At 50.1% G+C, this 19,541-nt stretch overlaps 3 protein-coding genes across 5 annotated transcripts in view; all 3 read left to right on the forward strand.

Moving 5' to 3' along the window:
- Positions 1–5,319, forward strand: part of PXN (paxillin) — a 47,609-nt gene extending 42,290 nt beyond the window's left edge. For 2 of the 3 annotated variants that reach the window (XM_046024432.1, XM_046024430.1), the window contains 6 exons: positions 401–499; positions 781–951; positions 1,081–1,254; positions 2,034–2,115; positions 2,280–2,428; positions 3,177–5,319. In XM_046024432.1, the coding sequence (XP_045880388.1) occupies positions 401–499; positions 781–951; positions 1,081–1,254; positions 2,034–2,115; positions 2,280–2,428; positions 3,177–3,443 (942 nt within the window). In that variant the 3' untranslated portion in view covers positions 3,444–5,319. The remainder of the gene's footprint in view (positions 1–400; positions 500–780; positions 952–1,080; positions 1,255–2,033; positions 2,116–2,279; positions 2,429–3,176) is intronic. The other variant, XM_046024431.1, reaches the window with a different exon arrangement.
- A 3,425-nt stretch (positions 5,320–8,744) lies between these two features.
- Positions 8,745–12,695, forward strand: RPLP0 (ribosomal protein lateral stalk subunit P0). Its single transcript, XM_046026115.1, has 8 exons — positions 8,745–8,764; positions 9,041–9,142; positions 10,096–10,271; positions 10,384–10,471; positions 10,595–10,741; positions 10,852–11,037; positions 11,962–12,102; positions 12,465–12,695. The coding sequence occupies exons 2-8, from the start codon at positions 9,089–9,091 to the stop codon at positions 12,624–12,626; spliced, it is 954 nt and encodes a 317-aa protein (XP_045882071.1). The 5' UTR covers positions 8,745–8,764; positions 9,041–9,088; the 3' UTR covers positions 12,627–12,695.
- A 1,210-nt stretch (positions 12,696–13,905) lies between these two features.
- GCN1 (GCN1 activator of EIF2AK4) overlaps positions 13,906–19,541 on the forward strand; it is a 59,753-nt gene continuing 54,117 nt past the window's right edge. Inside the window, exons 1-2 of the mRNA XM_046024615.1 lie at positions 13,906–13,935; positions 19,326–19,428. Of these exons, the coding sequence (XP_045880571.1) occupies positions 13,918–13,935; positions 19,326–19,428 (121 nt within the window). The 5' untranslated portion in view covers positions 13,906–13,917. The remainder of the gene's footprint in view (positions 13,936–19,325; positions 19,429–19,541) is intronic.

Here is a 19,541-nt window from a genome sequence, read left to right on the forward strand (position 1 = left end):
TCTGCCTGCCCCTTCCGCCTGTCCCTTGGTCCTGCCTCAGGCTCCTTCGAGGAAGCCATTCCCTGAAGGGAAACCAAACCTGCTCCTCCCCCTCCAGCCCTCAGGCCAGTACCTGGAAGGCCGCTGTGCTCTCAGCCCCCGTTACCTTCCTTTCCTGTGTCCATGCCTTTAGTTGGCTCACCTTCTGCCCCTTCTTCATCTCTCCCTGGGCCTCTCTGAAGGGTCATTTTTCTCTAGACTTTTCCTCCTAATTCTGGTACTGCCGGGGGTGGGGGTGGGGTGGGATCCTCTTATTTCATCCCAGATTCCCTTTTGTGAAATGTTCCCTAACAAGGTCTCATTTTCTTTCTTTCCTTAATTAAAAACAATTTTCTTGTCCTCGTTTCCTCCCCTATCCAAGATCCAGGGCCTGGAACAAATGGCGGATGGAGAAGCGTGGGCGGCCGGCTGGCCTCCGAGCGACAGGCAGAGCAGTCCCGAAGGGCAGGACGAGGGAGGGGTCAGTGCCGAGGCGGGGGGGCGGCCTAGGGTCCTGCTTGCCTGTTTTCTGGGCCTTCGTAGGCTAGTGGGGTGCCGCAAGCTCCTCTGATTCCCAGGATATCTCGTGGATGCCGCTCCCACCCTCGGGGCTCGGGGCTCTAGGGGCCCTGGACGAGGTTGTACCGCTTGCCTCCGACAGCCCGTCTGTCCAGGAGGGAGAAAAGCCCCCGGTGCCGCGGTGCTGCGAGGCCTCCTCCCCAAGCCTGGAAGTCCTGACCCCCTCTCTCCCTGTCTTTGCAGTTCATGGCCCAGGGGAAGACGGGGAGCAGCTCTCCCCCTGGTGGGCCCCCGAAGCCTGGGAGCCAGCTGGATAGTATGCTGGGGAGCCTGCAGTCTGACCTGAACAAACTGGGGGTCGCCACGGTTGCCAAAGGGGTCTGCGGGGCCTGCAAGAAGCCCATCGCGGGGCAGGTGATAGAGGGGGAAGAGGAGCAGGGGAGGGAGCCGCCGGTGGCTGGAACTTGGTTCTCCTGGGCCCCCCGGGGGGGGTTTCTCCGTGGCAGGCCAGGGCCCTGAGCCTCGTTCTGCCTCTTTCCCCAGGTCGTGACCGCCATGGGAAAGACGTGGCACCCAGAGCACTTCGTCTGCACCCATTGCCAAGAGGAGATCGGATCCCGGAACTTCTTTGAGCGGGATGGACAGCCCTACTGTGAAAAGGACTATCACAACCTCTTCTCTCCGCGCTGCTACTACTGCAATGGTCCCATCCTGGATGTGAGTCTGGGCACCTGGCGGGAGGGCGGGTGTACTGCCCAGTTCTTCCCTGTTGCTCCTGCCGTCTGATGCTAAGAGAGGTCACTCATGCTTGAGCTCACACAGCTAGGAAATGGTGGGGTTGGGATTCAAACCCAGGCTAGATTCGGGGCCCTTCTACCTCCCTTCCACCTCCCAGCTTAGATTCCCTGCTGCATACACTCCAGGGCTTAGGAGCCCTGGCCTGATAAATATGGTAGAGTGCCAGTTCCCTCCCTCTCCTGCTGCGTGATGTGGAGAGAAACGCACAGCCCCTTGGAGCCTGTTTCTCCACTTACAAGATGGGAGTCTGAATAGAACCCATGACCTTGGGGTGCCTGGGTGGCTTAGTCATTAAGCGTCTGCCTCAGCTCAGGACATGATCCCAGCCAGGGTCCTGGGATCGAGCCCCACATCAGGCTTCCTGTTCAGTGGGAAGCCTGCTTCTCCCTCTCCCACTCTCCCTGCTTGTGTTCCCTCTCTCGCTGTGTCTCTCTCTGTCAAATAAATAAGTAAAATCTTAAAAAAAAAAAAAAACATATGACTTTAACCACATGGCAAGATTCAGGAGAGAGTATGTCTGGCATGTCAGATCCCTCCATAAACTGGAATTCCTAGTGGTAATCAGAGCACAGTGAGCACAGACTTGATCTCTGGGTGGGGGTGGGGGTGGGAAGGACAGTCCTGCCTGTGGGTCTCTGCTGTGGGATCTGTCCAGTGGGTCGGCACGTGGGCTCTGATCCCACACTTTGCTCTCACAGAAAGTGGTGACAGCCCTTGACCGGACGTGGCACCCCGAGCACTTCTTCTGTGCCCAGTGTGGAGCCTTCTTTGGTCCAGAAGGTACGACCAGCAGGCAGATCCCCTTGCTGGATGGTCTCCTCCCCCTCCCTTCCCCCTTATCCCCCAGCGCTTGGGAGGCAGGGGCAGGAGACTTTGCTGCTATTAGAGTCAGGATGATTCCATCTCTAGAGGCCCTCACTCGGCCCCCCAAACCCGTTTCTCAGGGTTCCATGAGAAAGACGGCAAGGCCTACTGCCGGAAGGATTACTTTGACATGTTCGCGCCCAAGTGTGGCGGCTGTGCCCGGGCCATCCTGGAGAACTACATCTCGGCCCTCAACACTCTCTGGCATCCTGAATGCTTTGTATGCCGGGTAAGGAGCCCCCCTCAACTGGAGGGAGCTGGGAGTGGGCAGCTGGGAGAGAAGGTCCGCACTCCCCACCCCCTTGTGCTCTCTGGATCTAACACAGGGGTTATTAAAGGGGTGAGCCGGTAGGGGTGCAATTCTTCAAGGTCAGAGGGTCTTGGGCCGGTGCTCACAGTGAGGCTGGGAGAAACCAAGAGGAAGGGAGGCAATGTCTCCCAGCCTTGTCCTGTGCGATGGCCCTGGGACTGGTCATGTTCAGCAGAAGGGCGTGTAAGAATGAAATGAAATAATCTCGTACCAGCTTCAGTGGAAACAGGCAGTGGTCTCCAAACTGTATTCTGGTGGTAATGGGAGTCTACAGATGTTAGGGATCCAACAAGGGCTCTCAGACCAGGTATGTTTGGGAAACTGCTCACTGCAGGACTTCTCAGTGCCTTTTATACCCAAGTATGCAGGTTGGTTTCTGGGCACATGTTCTAGCCACCTGCTCAGGAGTCAGACCTCTGTTTGAATCCAGGCTGTGCAGCTTAATAGCTGCATGACCTGAGGCGAGTCACTGAACTTCTAAGCCTCAGTTGCCTCTGTTGGGAGAAGGCAGTAAGTGTTTAGTGCAGCACTTGGCACATAGGAAGTGCTCAGCCAGCGGGAATCATGGGTGTGACTGTGTGCTGCCCATCCCAGTGGTGGCTGTCCCAGCCCCAAGCCCCAGCCTGAGCCCCCCACCCTCTGCCCTGCCCCCTCTTCTGCCTGGCAGGAGTGTTTCACGCCCTTCGTCAACGGCAGCTTCTTTGAGCACGACGGGCAGCCCTACTGTGAGGTGCACTACCACGAGCGGCGAGGCTCACTCTGCTCCGGCTGCCAGAAGCCCATCACGGGCCGCTGCATCACCGCCATGGCTAAGAAGTTCCACCCTGAGCACTTCGTCTGTGCCTTCTGCCTCAAGCAGCTCAACAAGGGCACCTTCAAGGAGCAGAACGACAAGCCTTACTGTCAGAACTGCTTCCTCAAGCTCTTCTGCTAGGCGCCTTTCCTGGCCCCTCTGCCCCAGCCCAGCCTTCCCAACTGCTACTGTGACGCAGAGGCCTTGCCCAGAGGTCACCGGGCAAAGCCGACTGAAACTGGAACGCGCGTCCTCGGCTAGTGCAGGATGGCAAGAGGGCCTGCTCTTCCTCCCCCTCTGCCAGAGCCACGGCCTTCCTTCTCCTGCAGCCCTCCCCAGGCCGTCAGCTCTTCATGCTCCCCGAGAGGTGGAGGCTGGAGGGCCCTGCCCTGCGCCATGTGTGTCCCCATGACCCTTCCTGGCCTGGCCAGTGCCCCACACTGGAGCCGTCTCTTACTCATACTTTGGCAGTAGAGCAAGGGGGAAGGGCAGGCAGGGTCAGATGGGGTCTTTTTTTATCCTTCTCCCCCAATCCGGACCTCATTATCCTTGTCCTGAGAGTATTGGGGGATTCCGGCTCCTTTCAGACAATGCCAGCATAAATCCATCTGTCCAAGGGTGAAAATGTTCGAGGGGCCGCGAAAGGTTTCTTGCGCTCCTCCTGCCCTTCCAGTGTCCCAGGCCTAACCCCCCCCCCCCCCCCCCCCCCCCGCCATACTGCTCTGGTTCTACTGAGAAAGGCCTCTCCAGCAATAATGTTTTCTAATCACTTCTTCTGCCTCTGGGACGGCGTGAGGTGGGGAGTTTCCCCCTGTGCCTGGACACTGTACCGACTTTGATAGATTTCTACACTGAGGTTTGAATTCATATCGTCTGAGTTGCTTTTACTTCTCTATACATGATTTTGAAGAGATTTTAAAGATGTCCCCTTTTGTACTCTCCTCATCCATGGCCACTGGTCCTGCTGGCGTGGATGGCTGTGGTATGGGCTTTGCCTTGTACTGAGGACTTGGGGTGGGAAAGCAATTTGTATTTTATTTTTTCTTAGCACAAGCAGGTGAACTGGGAGCAGCTCTGTGACTCCCCTTCCTTAACTTCACAGCTCACCAGGACTGTTTTATAAACTGCTGTATTTTAAAACCCCTTCCCGGATACTACCTGGGCCAGCAAGCTCTTAACTGAAACTGGCCTCAGGGTGTCTTGCCCTTTGGGACCTAGAATTCTGAACCTCATCCGTCCTGTTCCTGAGGGAAGAGAAGGGGAAAGTACACTTTGGGGAAAGTGCTGATTCCTGTCTAAGTAAGCCATCAGGAGCATTTGCTCCCCTGTGAACTTTTTGGCAACAAAGAGAACCCAGCAAACACCTTGGCCTCCTCACCGCTTCTCTGTGGCTCTTCTGCCTCCTCAGGAAAGCTGGTCTCTGGTCTTGCTGATTCCACTGGCCCCATCATTTCCCCATATTTCCTGCCTTCCCTGGAGACTGGAGGTTTGGGGAAAAGGGCCCAGGTGGTTGCATGGGGGGCCTGATGGGACTCGGGGCAGTGGGATAGGATCCTGCTAAAGTAGTGGGACACCCCCGGAGCTCTGGCCCTCACAGATGAAACAGGAGCAGGCAAGCCTGGGGTTCTGGGTCAGCAGAAAGGGGCCCCCGTGGGGTCTAAATTGAGGAAGGTCAGACCACTCCACTAGCCTCACAACAGAGGCTGAGCGTGTGGGGGTCTCAGAAGAGGGTCCCCTCCTTTGAGGCAGGACTGGGAGCAGCCCTGGTCTGAGGAGGTCAGCCAGGCCCCTCCAAAGGTCTGATGTCTCCACTTCCACCCATAGGCCTTATATTGCTCTGTTTACAGGGACCTGCCCCAGGCCCCTCCCCTAGGGGGATGGGGTTTCTGGGGTCCACACTCTGGGTCAATGGTTATTTGATGATTTTATTTTATTTTTTTCTCTGTAAACTTCTAACCTGGCTTTTCCCCATGTCAGTTCCTGTGATTTATGCCAATAAAGTTTGCCATTATTTTCACCCATGCCTAGTTCCTTTTCTTGGCGGTCTGAGGTAACAACTTAGTACCAGAAGAGAGACCAAACCCTCCCCAGACACATGGGGACCATATTGAAGGTAACTCAGTGATGTTCCCTTACTTGAGGCAGAAGGCCCCCCGGGGATGGGATCCCTGCCTGAGCTTTGCTCTTCCCTCAGCAGTCGGTGAGGAGAAGCAGGGGGAGCAGTGTTGGGCCCGTGTGGTGGGTCACGCCCCGCCCTAGTGCTTGACTGTCACTTCTCTGAGGGAGGGCATCCTCATGTGGGCCTGCGGGTGGCCTCACACTTAACAGAACCGGAAGGAGGTTTGGAGAAGAGAACTGACATGCACAACACAGTCCTCTTAGTGAGCTCAAAGGTGGGATGTGAACCCAGGGCTTGCCTCTCTGCCTGTGTTCCTGCTCTGACCAGACACCACCCCCTCAATGTGTTGGCACCACACCTTGAGGGTGGAACCTGCCCAGTGGAAGTTGAAGAACTTAGAGTGGAGGATGGGTCTCTACTGGCCCCGTAGTGGTCATGTCTATATTTGCACGCTTCCTTCTTGCCTGAGCCAGAACTCCAGCCCTGGGCCCTCCTGGAAAGCATGTTCCCCTTTGAGATGCTTCACAATTTCCCTGTTCTCTGGAATGGTTTTCCAAAAGCAGCATGTTGAATTCTAGTTGGGATCTTGGCCATTTCACAGTGAGCTCCAATGGAAATTACCTTCAACCCTCACCCAAAGGTGATGACGGTTTACCTTTCCTGACCATGTCAAATTTATTTTATTTATAGAAATGGATATGGCACATTTCACTGTAGTTTGCTTTTTCACTCAGCTGTACTTTGTGAGTATTTTCCCATGTCAGTAAATATACATCTGCATCATTTTCTAATGGCTTCATGATATTCCATTATATTGATGTACTACAATTAGAGATGGTATTTATATCATCAGAGCCAGGATGTCCTCGGAAAGGTACCATTGAGTGTGTATATACTTGGAAAAGTGCATTTGGGGAGAGACAGCCTCAAGGTTTAGAAGGGACTATATAGCATTGTGAGACTCAGGGGCTTTGTACTTGCTTCTAGATTTCAGTTCCAAAGCCATTGTTTATTAGGGCTTGAGCAAGCTGTTTAACCTGTGAATTTTCTCATTGATAAACAGAAATGCTAATACTGTACCTCCTCAGGGAATTGTTGCAAAGATTCCCAGCAGTAATGTGTACAAAGTACTTAGCACAATGCTGAGCACGCAGTAATACACTGTCATTAAAAAGATCTTAGCAGTAACTGACTCCAACCGTTCTCTAAACAGCTGGTCATTAGAGGCTCTAGGAGGCTTCGAAACAAAAATACAGAAACTTATAACTTGAAAGGGTGAAGATAGAAACACCCCCTCTGCCCTAGGGTCTACCACGGTCATTACCAGAAGGGAAAAATTATTGATCTAGCACAAGTGTTCAAATAAGTGTTGAGTGAATGCATAATAAAAAACTAGAGAAAATAAATTTAGAGACTTCCTTCTACACTTTAGGGACTGTGTTAAGATTTAACATGTGGGGGTGCCTGGATGGCTCAGTGGGTTAAGGCCTCCGCCATCGGCTTGGGTTATGATCCCAGAGTCCTGGGATCGAGCCCCGCATCAGCTGTTTGCTCAGTGGGGAGCCTGTTTCCCCCCACCCCCTGCCTGCCTCTCTGCCTACTTGTGATCTCTGTCTGTCAAATAAATAAACAAATAAATACAATCTTAAAAAAAAAAAAAAAGACTTGGGGTGCCTGGGTGGCTCAATGGGTTAAAGCCTCTGCCTTCGGCTCAGGTCATTATGTCAGGGTCCTGGGATCTAGCCCCGCATTGGGCTCTCTGCTCAGCGGGGAGCCTGCTTCCTCCTCTCTCTCTGCCTGCCTCTCTGCCTACTTGTGATCTCTGTCTGTCAGATGAACAAATAAAATCTTAAAAAAAAAAGACTTACCACGTATCTCATTTAATCCTCATAGCAACTCCAGAATGTGCATACTTCATTATCCCTATTTTACAGTTAAGGAAAAGGAAACAGAGGATCAGCAAGGTGAAATCACTTCCTAAGATGAGACAGTTAGCAAGTGGTAGAAGAAGGATATGGATCCACGTCGTCGTTGTCGTCTTCTTCTTCTTCTTCTTTGGATCCAGGTCTTCTGACTGCAAAATGACTTGCATTCATTCAGTTAACAAATACTTATTATGTGCCTGCTATGTGCCAGGCACAAGACAATGGTCTCTGCTTTGTGGACCTTGCTTTCTTGCAGGGAGAGACAACCAACAACATAGTAAGTTATATAGTGTGTTAGAAGGTGGAAGTGCTAAAAGAAAGAAAGAAAGAAGGAAGGAAAGAAAGAAAAGAAAGAAAAAGGTGGAAGTGCTACCGAAAAAATAGAACAGAGTAAGGGGGGCAGTGGTAGTGGATTTTTGGGTAATTTTTTAAAAAAGATTTTATTTATTCATTTATTTGACAGAGATCACAAGCAGGCAGAGAGAGAGGAGGAAGCAGGCTCCCTGCTGAGCAGAGAGCCCCATGCGGGGTGGGGCTGATCCCAGGGTCCTGGGATTGTGACCTGGGCTGAAGGCAGAGGCTTTAACCCACTGAGCCACCCAGGCGCCCCGGATTTTTGGGTAATTTTAAATAAGGCTATCGGGTAGGTCTCCTTGATCACATGATATTTGAACCAAGAGTTAATTCTGTGGATATCAGCAAGGAGTCTTCCGGGAGAGGGACTAGCTATTTATTGCAGGACCTCTCAAGCGGGAGCACGTTTTGGAAAAACACCAAAGAGCATTGTCTGGCTGGAAGGGAGAGTCAGTAGGAAAATAATGAGATTATAGGAGTGGAGGTCTAGAGCAGATCCTGTAGGGTCTCGTAGGCAGTTTAAGTTTTAAGCTTTTTCTCTGAGCAAATTCCAAACCTTTGAGGAATTCTGAGCAGATGAGATAATGATCTGACTTAGGTGTTAGAGGGTCCCTCTGTCTTGGTAGGGGGAAGAACAAACTGTAGAGTGGACAAGAGACCATGCTGTTTCTGACGCGTGTGCAATTATGCCTCAGCTCCACATCGTACTCTTCAGTTTGTGATTTGACCAGGTGGCAGGAGAAAACTTGAACGCCCGGCGCCCAAGCTCTAGCTCCCGAACGCGAGCGTCTCCACGCCAGCAGAGGGAAGCAGCTTTGAGACAGCTGCTCCAACATGACGCGGCGCCTTCTTTAACAGCTTTATTTAAAGACGGCTTCCCGTTGGCTGGAGTGGCAGCAATATTATCCAATGGCTGTCTAGACCAGTTTAACGTCACTAGATAGGCGTCGGCGCCAGCCAATAGGTGAGGACACTGTCCTCGTCTTCTGATTGGCCGCTTCGCTCACATATAAAAGGTGTGCGCCGGCGCGCGGCCCTCTTCTCTCCAGGCGTCCTCGTGAGAGGTTCGTGTGGCTGCTGCGGCCGCACCGGGACTCGGCAGCGGGAGAGATGGGTTGGGGGGTTTCTTTGTGGGATCTTGGGAGGGGGCGGGTCCGGGCCTGTCCGGCCTGGGGCCTCGGCGGTGGCTTGCGTTCCCGGAGTGGCAGCGACGGCGGCAGCCCGAAGTCGGGCTGGGGGGCGCCCACGCGGGGCCTACCCTGCATAGGCCTCGGCCTTGGAGCCCGATGGGGCCGTGGTGACGGGTGTCGGGGGTGTCTGAGTTCCTTTCCTCTGCGCAGTGACATCGTCTTTAAACCCTGCGTGGCAATCCCTGACGCACCGCCGTGATGCCCAGGGAAGACAGGGCGACCTGGAAGTCCAACTACTTCCTTAAGATTATCGTAAGTGCGGGGATGGGTCGCCATCGCCCATTATGCTGCTTGGGGCCTGGGCACTAATAGGAATCATGAACTGTCGTGTGTTGAGCACGTCTTGCGTGCCAGCTGCTGAACGACCATTTCAGGCAAATCTCGTTTAGTTCTCACAGTCTGCGGAGATCCGCCCCTCCCTCGCCCCCATCCTCGTTGCAGGTAAATGGGTTCAGGCAGTGTAAGTGGCTCCATTCGAACTCTGGTCTGTCTGGTTTCCAGAGAGCACTCATCATCCTTCTGCTCTTCTGTCTCCATTTTGGGAAGGCCCGTGAGTGACTCACTACGAAGTGGCAACTTGTTGCATGTTTAGGTCCCCTCAAGATACCAAATACCCTGTGAATGTGTTCTCTTGGATGGTCTCGGTGCCGGGGGGATCTTCCCTGCGCAGAAACGGAGACTCTGCCCTTCTTCAGGCATTAGGCTGCCTTGTGGAGCTTCGTCTGTTCTCCCCTGTTGATCTCGAACGTTTTCAGATACACAGAGAACTTAAAAGGACTGTCCGGTCATATCCACAATTTAGATTGTGCCAGTAACATATTGTTGTATTTGTTTTACCTCGTGCTTAAAATGCTGTAAACCTAACCTTGTTTGGAATAGTCATTTTTTCTGTTGTGCAGCCATTTAATGAATCAGAAACGTGTCTTATAATTGGGAAAAACTAAAAATGTTACAATAAAAAACCGAAGGGTTGAACATAGATACCTGATTTTCACCATTCATACTCAGGGTACAGATCTTTGATACAGTCTGTCAGTTTTGCAACTCAGGTGCTCCCAGTGGGAGGAGTTGTCCCAGTTTCTGAATCACTTCAAAAGCCTAGAAGAAAGGGAGTGAGATGGAAACCAGTGATTATGGGATTTGGTTTCTTTTGATATTTTCTCTTTTTCCTCCTATTAACCATTGTTTCTGGTTTGTTTTTGTAGCAACTTTTGGATGATTATCCAAAATGCTTCATTGTGGGAGCAGACAATGTGGGTTCAAAGCAGATGCAGCAGATCCGCATGTCCCTCCGCGGGAAGGCTGTTGTGCTGATGGGCAAGAACACCATGATGCGCAAGGCCATCCGAGGGCATCTGGAGAACAACCCAGCTCTGGAAAAGTCAGTTAATTCTCTTGGGCATCTTTGTCCTCCCTTCTCAGAGCCTTTCTCCCCTTTCCTGGGGAAGAATGGTGCTGAAAGGTGACTGTCTCCTGCCAATTTCTCTTTGCAGACTGTTACCTCATATCCGGGGGAACGTGGGCTTTGTGTTCACCAAGGAGGACCTCACTGAGATCAGGGACATGCTGCTGGCCAATAAGGTAAGGAGAGAAGCAGGATGGCTAACGAGACCTTATCGCTAATTTTGGCTCCTTAAAAGCAAAACTGATCATTTTCAACTTGTGTTTGTGGAGAGAAGACTTCTCACTGCTGTTTCCGTGTAGGTGCCGGCTGCTGCCCGTGCTGGTGCCATAGCCCCATGTGAGGTCACTGTGCCAGCCCAGAACACTGGTCTGGGGCCCGAGAAGACCTCCTTCTTCCAGGCTTTAGGCATCACCACTAAAATCTCCAGAGGCACCATTGAAATCCTGGTGAGTGGACTTGGCTTGCCAGTGCTAGCCAGGCAGGTGTTAGGGACTTGGTTTCTGTGGACTTGCAGGCTGTCCTGGTGTTGACTGCCAACCGTTACCTTGTTCTTCAGAGTGATGTGCAGCTGATTAAGACCGGAGACAAAGTGGGAGCCAGCGAAGCCACACTGCTGAACATGCTGAACATCTCCCCCTTCTCCTTTGGGCTGATCATCCAGCAGGTGTTTGACAATGGCAGCATCTACAACCCTGAAGTGCTTGACATCACAGAGGAAACTCTGCATTCTCGCTTCCTGGAGGTAAAAGCTGTCCATTTCAGGCCTTTGGTTAATGGTTGAGAGCTTGGCCAGTTTCAGACTGCATCCTGGCTACACACCTGAAATTAGCCACATAATGTGAAATTAACACATAATTAAAACAGATTTAATCTGTTTACTTTGGTTTCCTCGTCTGTAAAACAACAGTAATAATACAAGGTTGTTGAGGGATTTAATGAATTAATCAGTATAAAGCCTTCTTTTTTTTTTTTTTTTTTTTTTTTTTTTTTTTTTTTTTAGTATAAAGCCTTCTAACAGCACTGGGCAAATAGGGCCATTGTTACTCTAGGGCCTGCAGTAAAACATGAGATTTTGAGTAGTGTGTCCTGAGTCAGAGGAGAAATGAGAAAAATGACCGTAAATGTTGCCAGGTACCCTGTTTGGGGAGGATTGACTTGTCCTGAGACTAGCTGGCTTAGTTTTTGCCATTAAAATATCTTCTAATTGATGAATAAGGTGATAGAAGATGTAATTCCTTTTTTGTTTTCTTGGACAAATGAAAAATTGCGTTTAATACGTATAGTTTTAATTATTTGGAAATCTCAGTAGTGGATGAAATTTACATCTGGAATTAGTTTAACTTTTTTTTGGTTGTCACAGAACTGAATGGTTAGCTTAGTTTACATTTTCACAAAATAGTGACTTTTGAAGTAAGTGCCATCATTATGGTATAGGAAATAATCGTGTTGGGAAATAATCATGTTGGGAATAGGGGCAAAAGGCGTTTATAAATTACTGCGTCTGAATTGCCCTGCCAGAAGCATTTGGTGTGATGTAAGCGCCCTGTGTGATACATAGCAAGTCAGTCTTAAAGTCTTGCCTGCTGTTGAACTTCGCTTGGACTTCGCAATCTTGACTGTACGTTCCCTAGCTCAGCTGACATGGAATTTTTTCCTCCCCTCATAGGGTGTCCGCAATGTAGCCAGCGTATGTCTGCAGATAGGTTACCCAACTGTTGCATCAGTGCCCCATTCTATCATCAACGGATACAAGCGCGTCCTGGCTTTGTCTGTGGAGACTGATTACACCTTCCCACTTGCCGAAAAGGTAAGAAACCCATTAGGTCCACAGTGGCTCTGATGGGATAAATAGATGGTAGCATGCTCAGTTGCGTTTAATGATCATCTTGTACAAAGTAGATACATTTTTAAGAGTTTCCTTAAGAAGTTGACTTTAGAAATGACAAGAAACCAGAGGAGGGGTTAGTTGATGGGTCAGAGCTGGGTCTAAGCTTACTGGGTCATACCCAAGCTGTCTTGCCTGATCATCTCCAAGAAAGGCTCCAGGGAAGGCTTCAGTGGCTGAGAAGTTGTTAGCCATTGAACTAGAGCTGAGGGGTTGTGGGTTGTGGGTTGAGGGGTAGAGGTTGTGAATGGCCATTTTGATCATGAACTTTTCCTCTTGCTCAGGTCAAGGCCTTCTTGGCTGATCCATCTGCATTTGTGGCTGCTGCCCCCGTGGCGGCTGCTACCACTGCTGCACCTGCTGCTGCCGCAGCCCCAGCCAAGGTTGAAGCAAAGGAGGAGTCGGAGGAGTCAGATGAGGATATGGGATTTGGTCTCTTCGACTGATCAGCAAAAAGCAATGAATTCAGCCAAGTTTATTTGTGAAACAAGGAAATAAAGGCTTACTTCTCTTAAGTGTCTCTGGATTCTTCATTTTGTGCATTTGGAGGTTCATAGTGCTTTGTACTAGAAACTAGAGCCATGGTGGAACAGTAGAGCTTTATTTGAAGTCGGCATTTCAGTGTCCTTTTTCTTCCCAGTGTTCTTGTAACTGAGGTGCTGCTTTCCCAGCACCTGTGATCATGACCTGAGCTGAAGGCTGATGACGCTTAACTGTCTGAGTCACCCATGTCCCACCCAGCTTTAGCTGTTTTTTTTTCTTTTTTTTTTTTTTTTAAGTAATCTCTATCCAACTCTGGGCTTGAACTCACAACTCAGAAATTGAGAATTGCATGCTCCATGGACTGCCAGCTGGTGCCCCTAACTGAACTTTTATTACACCAGAATTCTTATTTCCATGGCTCTCTGGCCACTAGCCTGGGTCCCTCAGATATTTTGAGTAGGTGGTGACCAAGATAAAACGTGATTGCTGCAAGGGTAGGTGTTTCTTTGTGGTTGTTACAAATCTGTACTGGGTCCTGATGGAAAAGTATTTGTTGTAACGAGGTTGACTACAGTTTGAAGGCCATTGCTAAGAGGGCCAACAGCTAAGCTGCACAGACCCCTTTCTTTACACAGTAGTCTGTAGAGCTGGCCTGTCTGCATACTGAAAAGACAATGCCCCGTGGACGGAGAGGTCCTTTACTGCCCTCACGCTCCCATCCTGTGGCCTTGCCTACGTCCCAATCTGGAACATTTTGTCCTGTGCAGCCCCCTCTCAGCTCCACAGCCCTTCCCTGGTAGCCAGAGTTCCCCCTTGTTTTCTAACTCTACGTTGTCTGCCACTGGTTACAAGCTCAGGAGAAGATGCTAGTTCGCTGTCTCCCTTTTACCTAGGCCAGTTCTGCCATTTATGTGGCCTTCCCTGGGCACAGGCCACGTGGGGCCAGACCTGCGAACTCAAGCGGGTCAAAGACTACGGGGTGGTCTCACCCCATTACAAATCCTCAAAGACCTTCGTCTCCCACGAGGCCAGGCTGAGAAGGGCCCCGGGGTTGGCCTCCACTGTCCCCGGCGCCGGTTCAGGCACTCCATCCCGCTGCCCGCCTCCCAGCCCGGGCTGCTGCGGCCGCCGTCCCGCCCGGGGGCGCCAGGCCCGAGCTCCGGCCCGGCGGGCTCCTGGCCTCGCCCTGCCGCGTGGGCCCGCGCTATGACCCGGAAGCGCTCCGGAAGCGGTTCCGGAGTCAGCGCCGGCAGGATGGCGGCGGACACGCAGGTGAGGCGGGCGGCTGCGGGGCCAACGCGGCCAGTGACTGGGTGTGGACGGCGGCCGTCGAGCCAGACCGCTCTTGCCGCTGGCCTAGGGGTATTGGGGGGCAGTGGTTGCGGAGGGCGCGGCCCCGGGGCCGTCTCCGACCGACCCCTCGCGGCTCTTGGTCCTGCCTGGCCCGCGCGGCGCACACCGATCCCGGACTGGAGGAATTAGGGGCTCCGGCCTGCGCTTCGGCTGCTGGCGCCCGGCAGGGCCCTTCCTGACCCTGGAGTTGCAGAAGTTCTCCTTTACGAGTCTCTGCTGCATTTCTCCGAGCTCTCGGGCAGTGAGCCCCGGCCAACGCCGGCTCGTCCTTAAACTTTGCGTTCAGCAAACGTTTCTCGAGCACCCACGGTGTTCAGGGACTTAAGAGCACAGGCTTTGCATTTATACAGTTTGAGTCCCAGCTCGCTGATTTCCGTGAGATCCCCGGCAACTTACTTAGCTCCGCCAAGTGTCAGTCTTTTCGTCTATAAAATGGGGATAAGGTAGTACCTAGAGGCTTGTGAGGATTCAGTGAGATAAAGTAGGGCACTTTATATGTTGGTGGTTGTTCTTAGGGCCAGGGTTGGAAGTAAAAGAACCGTTACTACCTTGGAAGATCCTTACCATACTTGAGTGTAATACCTCGTAGTTCGGGAAGGACTTGGGAAAAACTTTTTCCTCCACCTTAGCCTCGATTGTAGTCACGAGTGTTTTAGAGTGAAAAGACAATAATATGGGAAAAAGAAACCCGTGTCTAAGGGACAGCTTGGCTTACTTGGACCTCTGGGGAGAGGAGACTAATTGATTTTGATAGGGAAGCCCTGAGACCAGGGAGTGAGCATTTAGGGAACATTTGGGAGTTGTGTTTTGAGAATTACCTGTGCAGAGGGCTGGTAATTTGTTTCAAGTATGTTATACTGAATCCTGGAAAGAAAAGCTTACTCTCTTGGGTATTTTGGAAGGGGTTAGGGGACACACACTGAATGTTTAACATTACTACTCAAGTGGAGAAACATCTCTTTAAGAGCTGTGGTGTGGGGCGCCTGGGTGGCTCAGCGGGTTAAAGCCTCTGCTTTCAGCTCAGGTCATGATCCCAGGGTCCTGGGATCGAGCCCCGCATCAGGCTCTCTGCTTGGCGCAGAACCTGCTTCCTCCTCTCTCTCTCTGCCTGCCTCTCTGCCTACTTGTAATCTCTATCTGTCAAATAAATAAATCTTTAAAAAAAAAAAAAAAAAAAAAAAAGAGCTGTGGTGTTCATTATGGTAGCCACTAGCCATGTGGGTATTTAATCACTAGTTAAGTTAGTCAGAAGTAAATGAAATGAAATTTTAGTTCTTCAGTTGCTCTAGCCACATTTCAGTGTGTGGATAGCTACATGTGGCTGCTGGCCAGTGTACTGGACAGTGCAGAAGAAAAATTTCCATCATCACAAGGTTCTTTTGGACAGTGCCACTCTAGAGAGAAACCTGTGATCTCTAAAGCTGTTTGCATCTGGTCACACCAACAAAAGACTTCTCTAAAAGATCTCGGTGTGCATTTCTTCAGTTTTCTGATGGGGCCTCAATTCATTTTCTGATTAAGAGAAAGAAGAGCCTTAAACCTAAAAAGTTCTTTCAACTTTGTGAGAGAAACTATAGCCAAGAATCTAATATTATCCTAGAAAGACAGCTATGTGGGGATTCTAGGTAGAGAGTGGGTTGCATTCATGCATCTATTTTTGATGGCTCCTCAGCCCTCACTAAAACTAGTAAAAGGTTTTTGTTTTTTAAAAAAAAGTAATCCCACAAGGATTGGGAGAATGGGGAGCAGATAACAGCAGCAAACTTTTGGAAACTACAAAGTGATGAAAGGCAAGGATTTAGCAGACCCAAGGAAAATGACTCCTAGGCCAACAGTTGGGAAAGCTGAGAAGCAACCTGATTCACATGGCAGAATCTCTGACAGATGAGAGCTGGGGGTATCAGCTAACCTCTGGAATTGAGGGTGAGTAGGAGGGGTCAGTTAGGAGGATTGGGTGAAAGCCCTTTTCAGATGCAGTCAGATCCCCAGCTGTCTTTCTCCACCTTGGCAAAAGCCTGAACCTTTTTTCCTCAAGAGTGTGTAAAACAGGATTGCTGTGAGGACTAGTGTAGGAGGCCCAGTATCCAAGGAGGTCATCTGCAGAGTAATTCAAGAAACTTGCCCCCAACTGGAGGGTGTGTCTCCAGACCAAAAATGCTCAGCACAATAGATGAAAATAGACTCGCAACAAAGCTCATGAGTGTGAAACTTTAGAACCTTGGACACGTCTGCAGGGGGCAAAGTCAGGTCTCGTACACAGGATCAAAAATCAGAATGACACCGGACTTGGTAACAGCACTGAAAGCTGGAGTTCAGTGAGAAATGTCTTTGGTAGTCTGAGGGAAAATGATTTCAACCTAGGATTCTGTATCCAAACAAACTTAAGTCAACTGTGAAGCCAGAACATCTTCAGATTTGCAAGGACTTTACAAAATGGAGGATATGCTCCCTCTAAACATAAGAGAGAGTACGTTTTCAGGTGATACACTGTGTTCCATCTGTAGTGGATCACCTGCCAAATTGGGGCAGGTCATCAAGTTCCTGGAGAGACTGCTTCAGGAAGGTGGAATTTGGTAGAATCCCTGATCTGCCCAAATGTACTGAGATTTAGACAAGTGGCAAAAAGTTTGGGATCGAAATGCAAATTAGACCACATAAAACAAGGCAAACTGAGGCAAGGTGGGAAAGGGCATTTATTAACTCCAGGGTAAATAAAGCTGTGCAGGATAGTAAACATAGTGTATTAAATGGAGGTTGAAGGATGTCTGGGTGGTGCAGTCAGTTAAAGTGTCTGCCTTTGGCTCAGGTCAAGATCCCAGGGTCCTGGGATTGAGTCCTGCCTCAGGCTCCTTGCTCAGCAGGGAGCCTGCATCTCTCTCTGCCTGCCTGTCTTTCTCTCTCTCTGTCTCTCTGACAAATACATAAAATCTTTAAATGGAGGTTGAATGGGGCGCCTGGGTGGCTCGGTTGGGCATCCAGCTCTTGATTTTGGCTCCAGTCATGACCTTGGGGTCATGGGGTCGGTCTCCACACTCAGCTGGGAGACTGCTTTAGGTTCTGTTTCGCTCTGCTCCTTCCTGTTGCTTGGGTACGTGTGCACATGCTCTCTCTCAAAAAATAAGTGAATAAATAAAAATCTTAAAAAAATTAATTAGAGGTTGAATGCCTACCATTTGCAGTGTAAACACTGACTACTGAGCTAGCCCATATTATGAAACTGAGGAATTATGTTGGGGAAAACGGGAGGGTATGAGGTGAGGTTGGAGAAAGAGCTACTATAAAAGGTAACAAAACTATAAAAGGTAACAAAAGAGCTACTATAAAAGGTAAACAAAAGGCGCCTGGGTGGCTCAGTGGGCTGGGCCTCTGCCTTCAGCTCCGGTCGTGATCCCCGGGTCCTGGGATCCAGCCCCACATTGGGCCCTTTGCTTGGCGGGGAGCCTGCTTTCCCCTCTCTCTGCCTGCCTCTCTGTCTACTTGTGATCTCTGTCTGTCAAATGAATAAATAAAATCTTAAAAAAAAAGTAACAAAACTGAAAAATCAAGTCGTAGTGGCACAGACAAGTTATTTAGAGATTATGGGGGTGACTCCCAAAATCATGAGCCAGAATTGGTGAGAGGGTGCCCTTGGGGAGTGAAGGCAAGAGACTGGTTTTTCTAGCAAACTTCCCAGCACTCTTCACCCTTTTTTTTTTTTTTGAAGTATAGTTGACATGACATTGACTCTTTAATTATCTGCATGTATAACTATAAAAACAAAAGACAGTATTAAAACAATCACTTACGTGGAAGGCAGTGTTGGCATGAGTTTACTCATTGCCAGTAGAATTATATTTATTTATTTATTTTTTATATCAGGGATTTAAATGTAAGAAAAATTTAGCATAATTTTGTTTCTCTATCCACCCTTGAATCTTACTTTGCTTATAAGACCTGCCTCTGAAATAGTTCCCCTCAGTGCAGGGGATGCAGTTGTGCTAACGTGGATGGCGGTTGAAAGCTAAGGGTTGGTTGGCAGTGGTTTATAAACCTCAGTTTCAGGCTTAGTTTCAAAAATGCAGCTGCTATGGCTCTCAGGCCCAGTCTGAGCAATGGCTTCCCTCTGGGAGTCTGCTCTTTTCATCACGTGTAAAGTGGGGGGACTGATGCCTACCGCAAAGGCTTGTTGGTGGTGGTGGCTGACCTCGTGCTGAGAGAAGAGTAAGTGCTCTGCACAGGCTCTCTCCCTTAGCCTCTAACCATCCTGCGAGGTGGGTGCTGTTACCTGCATGGTGTACATGGGGAACTGCTGGTCAAGGAGATGACCTAATCTTTTTTTTTTTTAAGCTTTATTTATTTATTAGAGAAAGAGAGGGGGAGAGAGTGTACAGGGGAGAGGGGCAGAGGGAGAGAGAGAATCTTAAGCAGGCTCCCCACTGAGCATGGAGCCCAGTGCAGGGCTCAATCCCAGGACCCTGAGATCGTGACCTGAGCCGAAGTTGAGTCAGACGCTTAACTGACTAAGCCACCGAGGGGGTCCAAGGAAATGACATAATTTGACTGGATTTCCACAGCTGGTAAGAGGCAGAGCTGGGGTTACATCTCTTGACTTTCCACCCTTCAGCCACTGTGCCCTCACTGGATTTTACATAATCCTGAAAGGGCATTTTCTGTCCTAAGGTTTTGGCCTTTTGCTTTGCCTCTTCTTGTCTAAACTTTGAGGTAAGGTATACTGACTGCTTGACTGGGTTAAAGAAGTACGTGTCATCCCAGGGTGATCTGGCCCACCAAGAGACTTCTCACAATGTCTGGAGACAGTGTAGATTGTCACCTGAGGCAGGAGGAGTGGAGTGTTGTTACTGGCATTGAGGGGTTAGAGGCCAGGAATGCCATTCAGAATCCTATAACGTGGGGTGCCTGGGTGGCTCAGTGGGTTAAAGCCTCTGCCTTCGGCTCAGGTCATGTTCCCAGGGTCCTGGGATCAAGCCCCACATTGGGCTTTCTGCTCAGCGGGGAGTCTTCTTCCTCTCTCTCTGCCTGCCTCTCTGCCTACTTGTGATATCTGTCTGTCAAATGGATAAATGAAATCTTTAAAAAAAAAAAAAAAAAGAATCCTACCATGTAGGAAGATGGCTTCACAGCAAGAATTACCCAGCCCCAAATGTCTGCAGTGTGGAGGTTGAGAAACTTTGGGTTGGAGGGAACCGCACTGAACTCTGTACCCTCTTTCCCAGTGCATGAGCGCAGATGTGCGTGCGCGCGCGCGCACACACACACTTTCATTGTTTTGTAGTTTGCTGAAATTTCCACTGTGGGTTTGGTCTTCACAGGTTTCCGAGACACTAAAACGTTTTGCTGGGAAGGTGACAACAGCCAGTGTGAAGGAACGGAGAGAAATCCTCAATGAACTGGGGAAATGTGTTGCTGGAAAAGGTATTTATTTTCCATCCATGTGGCTGAGAGACAGTTCCATTTCCGAGTCAGTTGTGCTCTCTGTTTAGAACCATGGCTGCCTCTTTCCCTCAAAGCATGTTCTGCCTTCCCTT

This window comes from Meles meles, chromosome 12, assembly GCF_922984935.1.
Source record: "Meles meles chromosome 12, mMelMel3.1 paternal haplotype, whole genome shotgun sequence".
Classification (NCBI taxonomy): Eukaryota; Metazoa; Chordata; class Mammalia; order Carnivora; family Mustelidae; genus Meles; species Meles meles.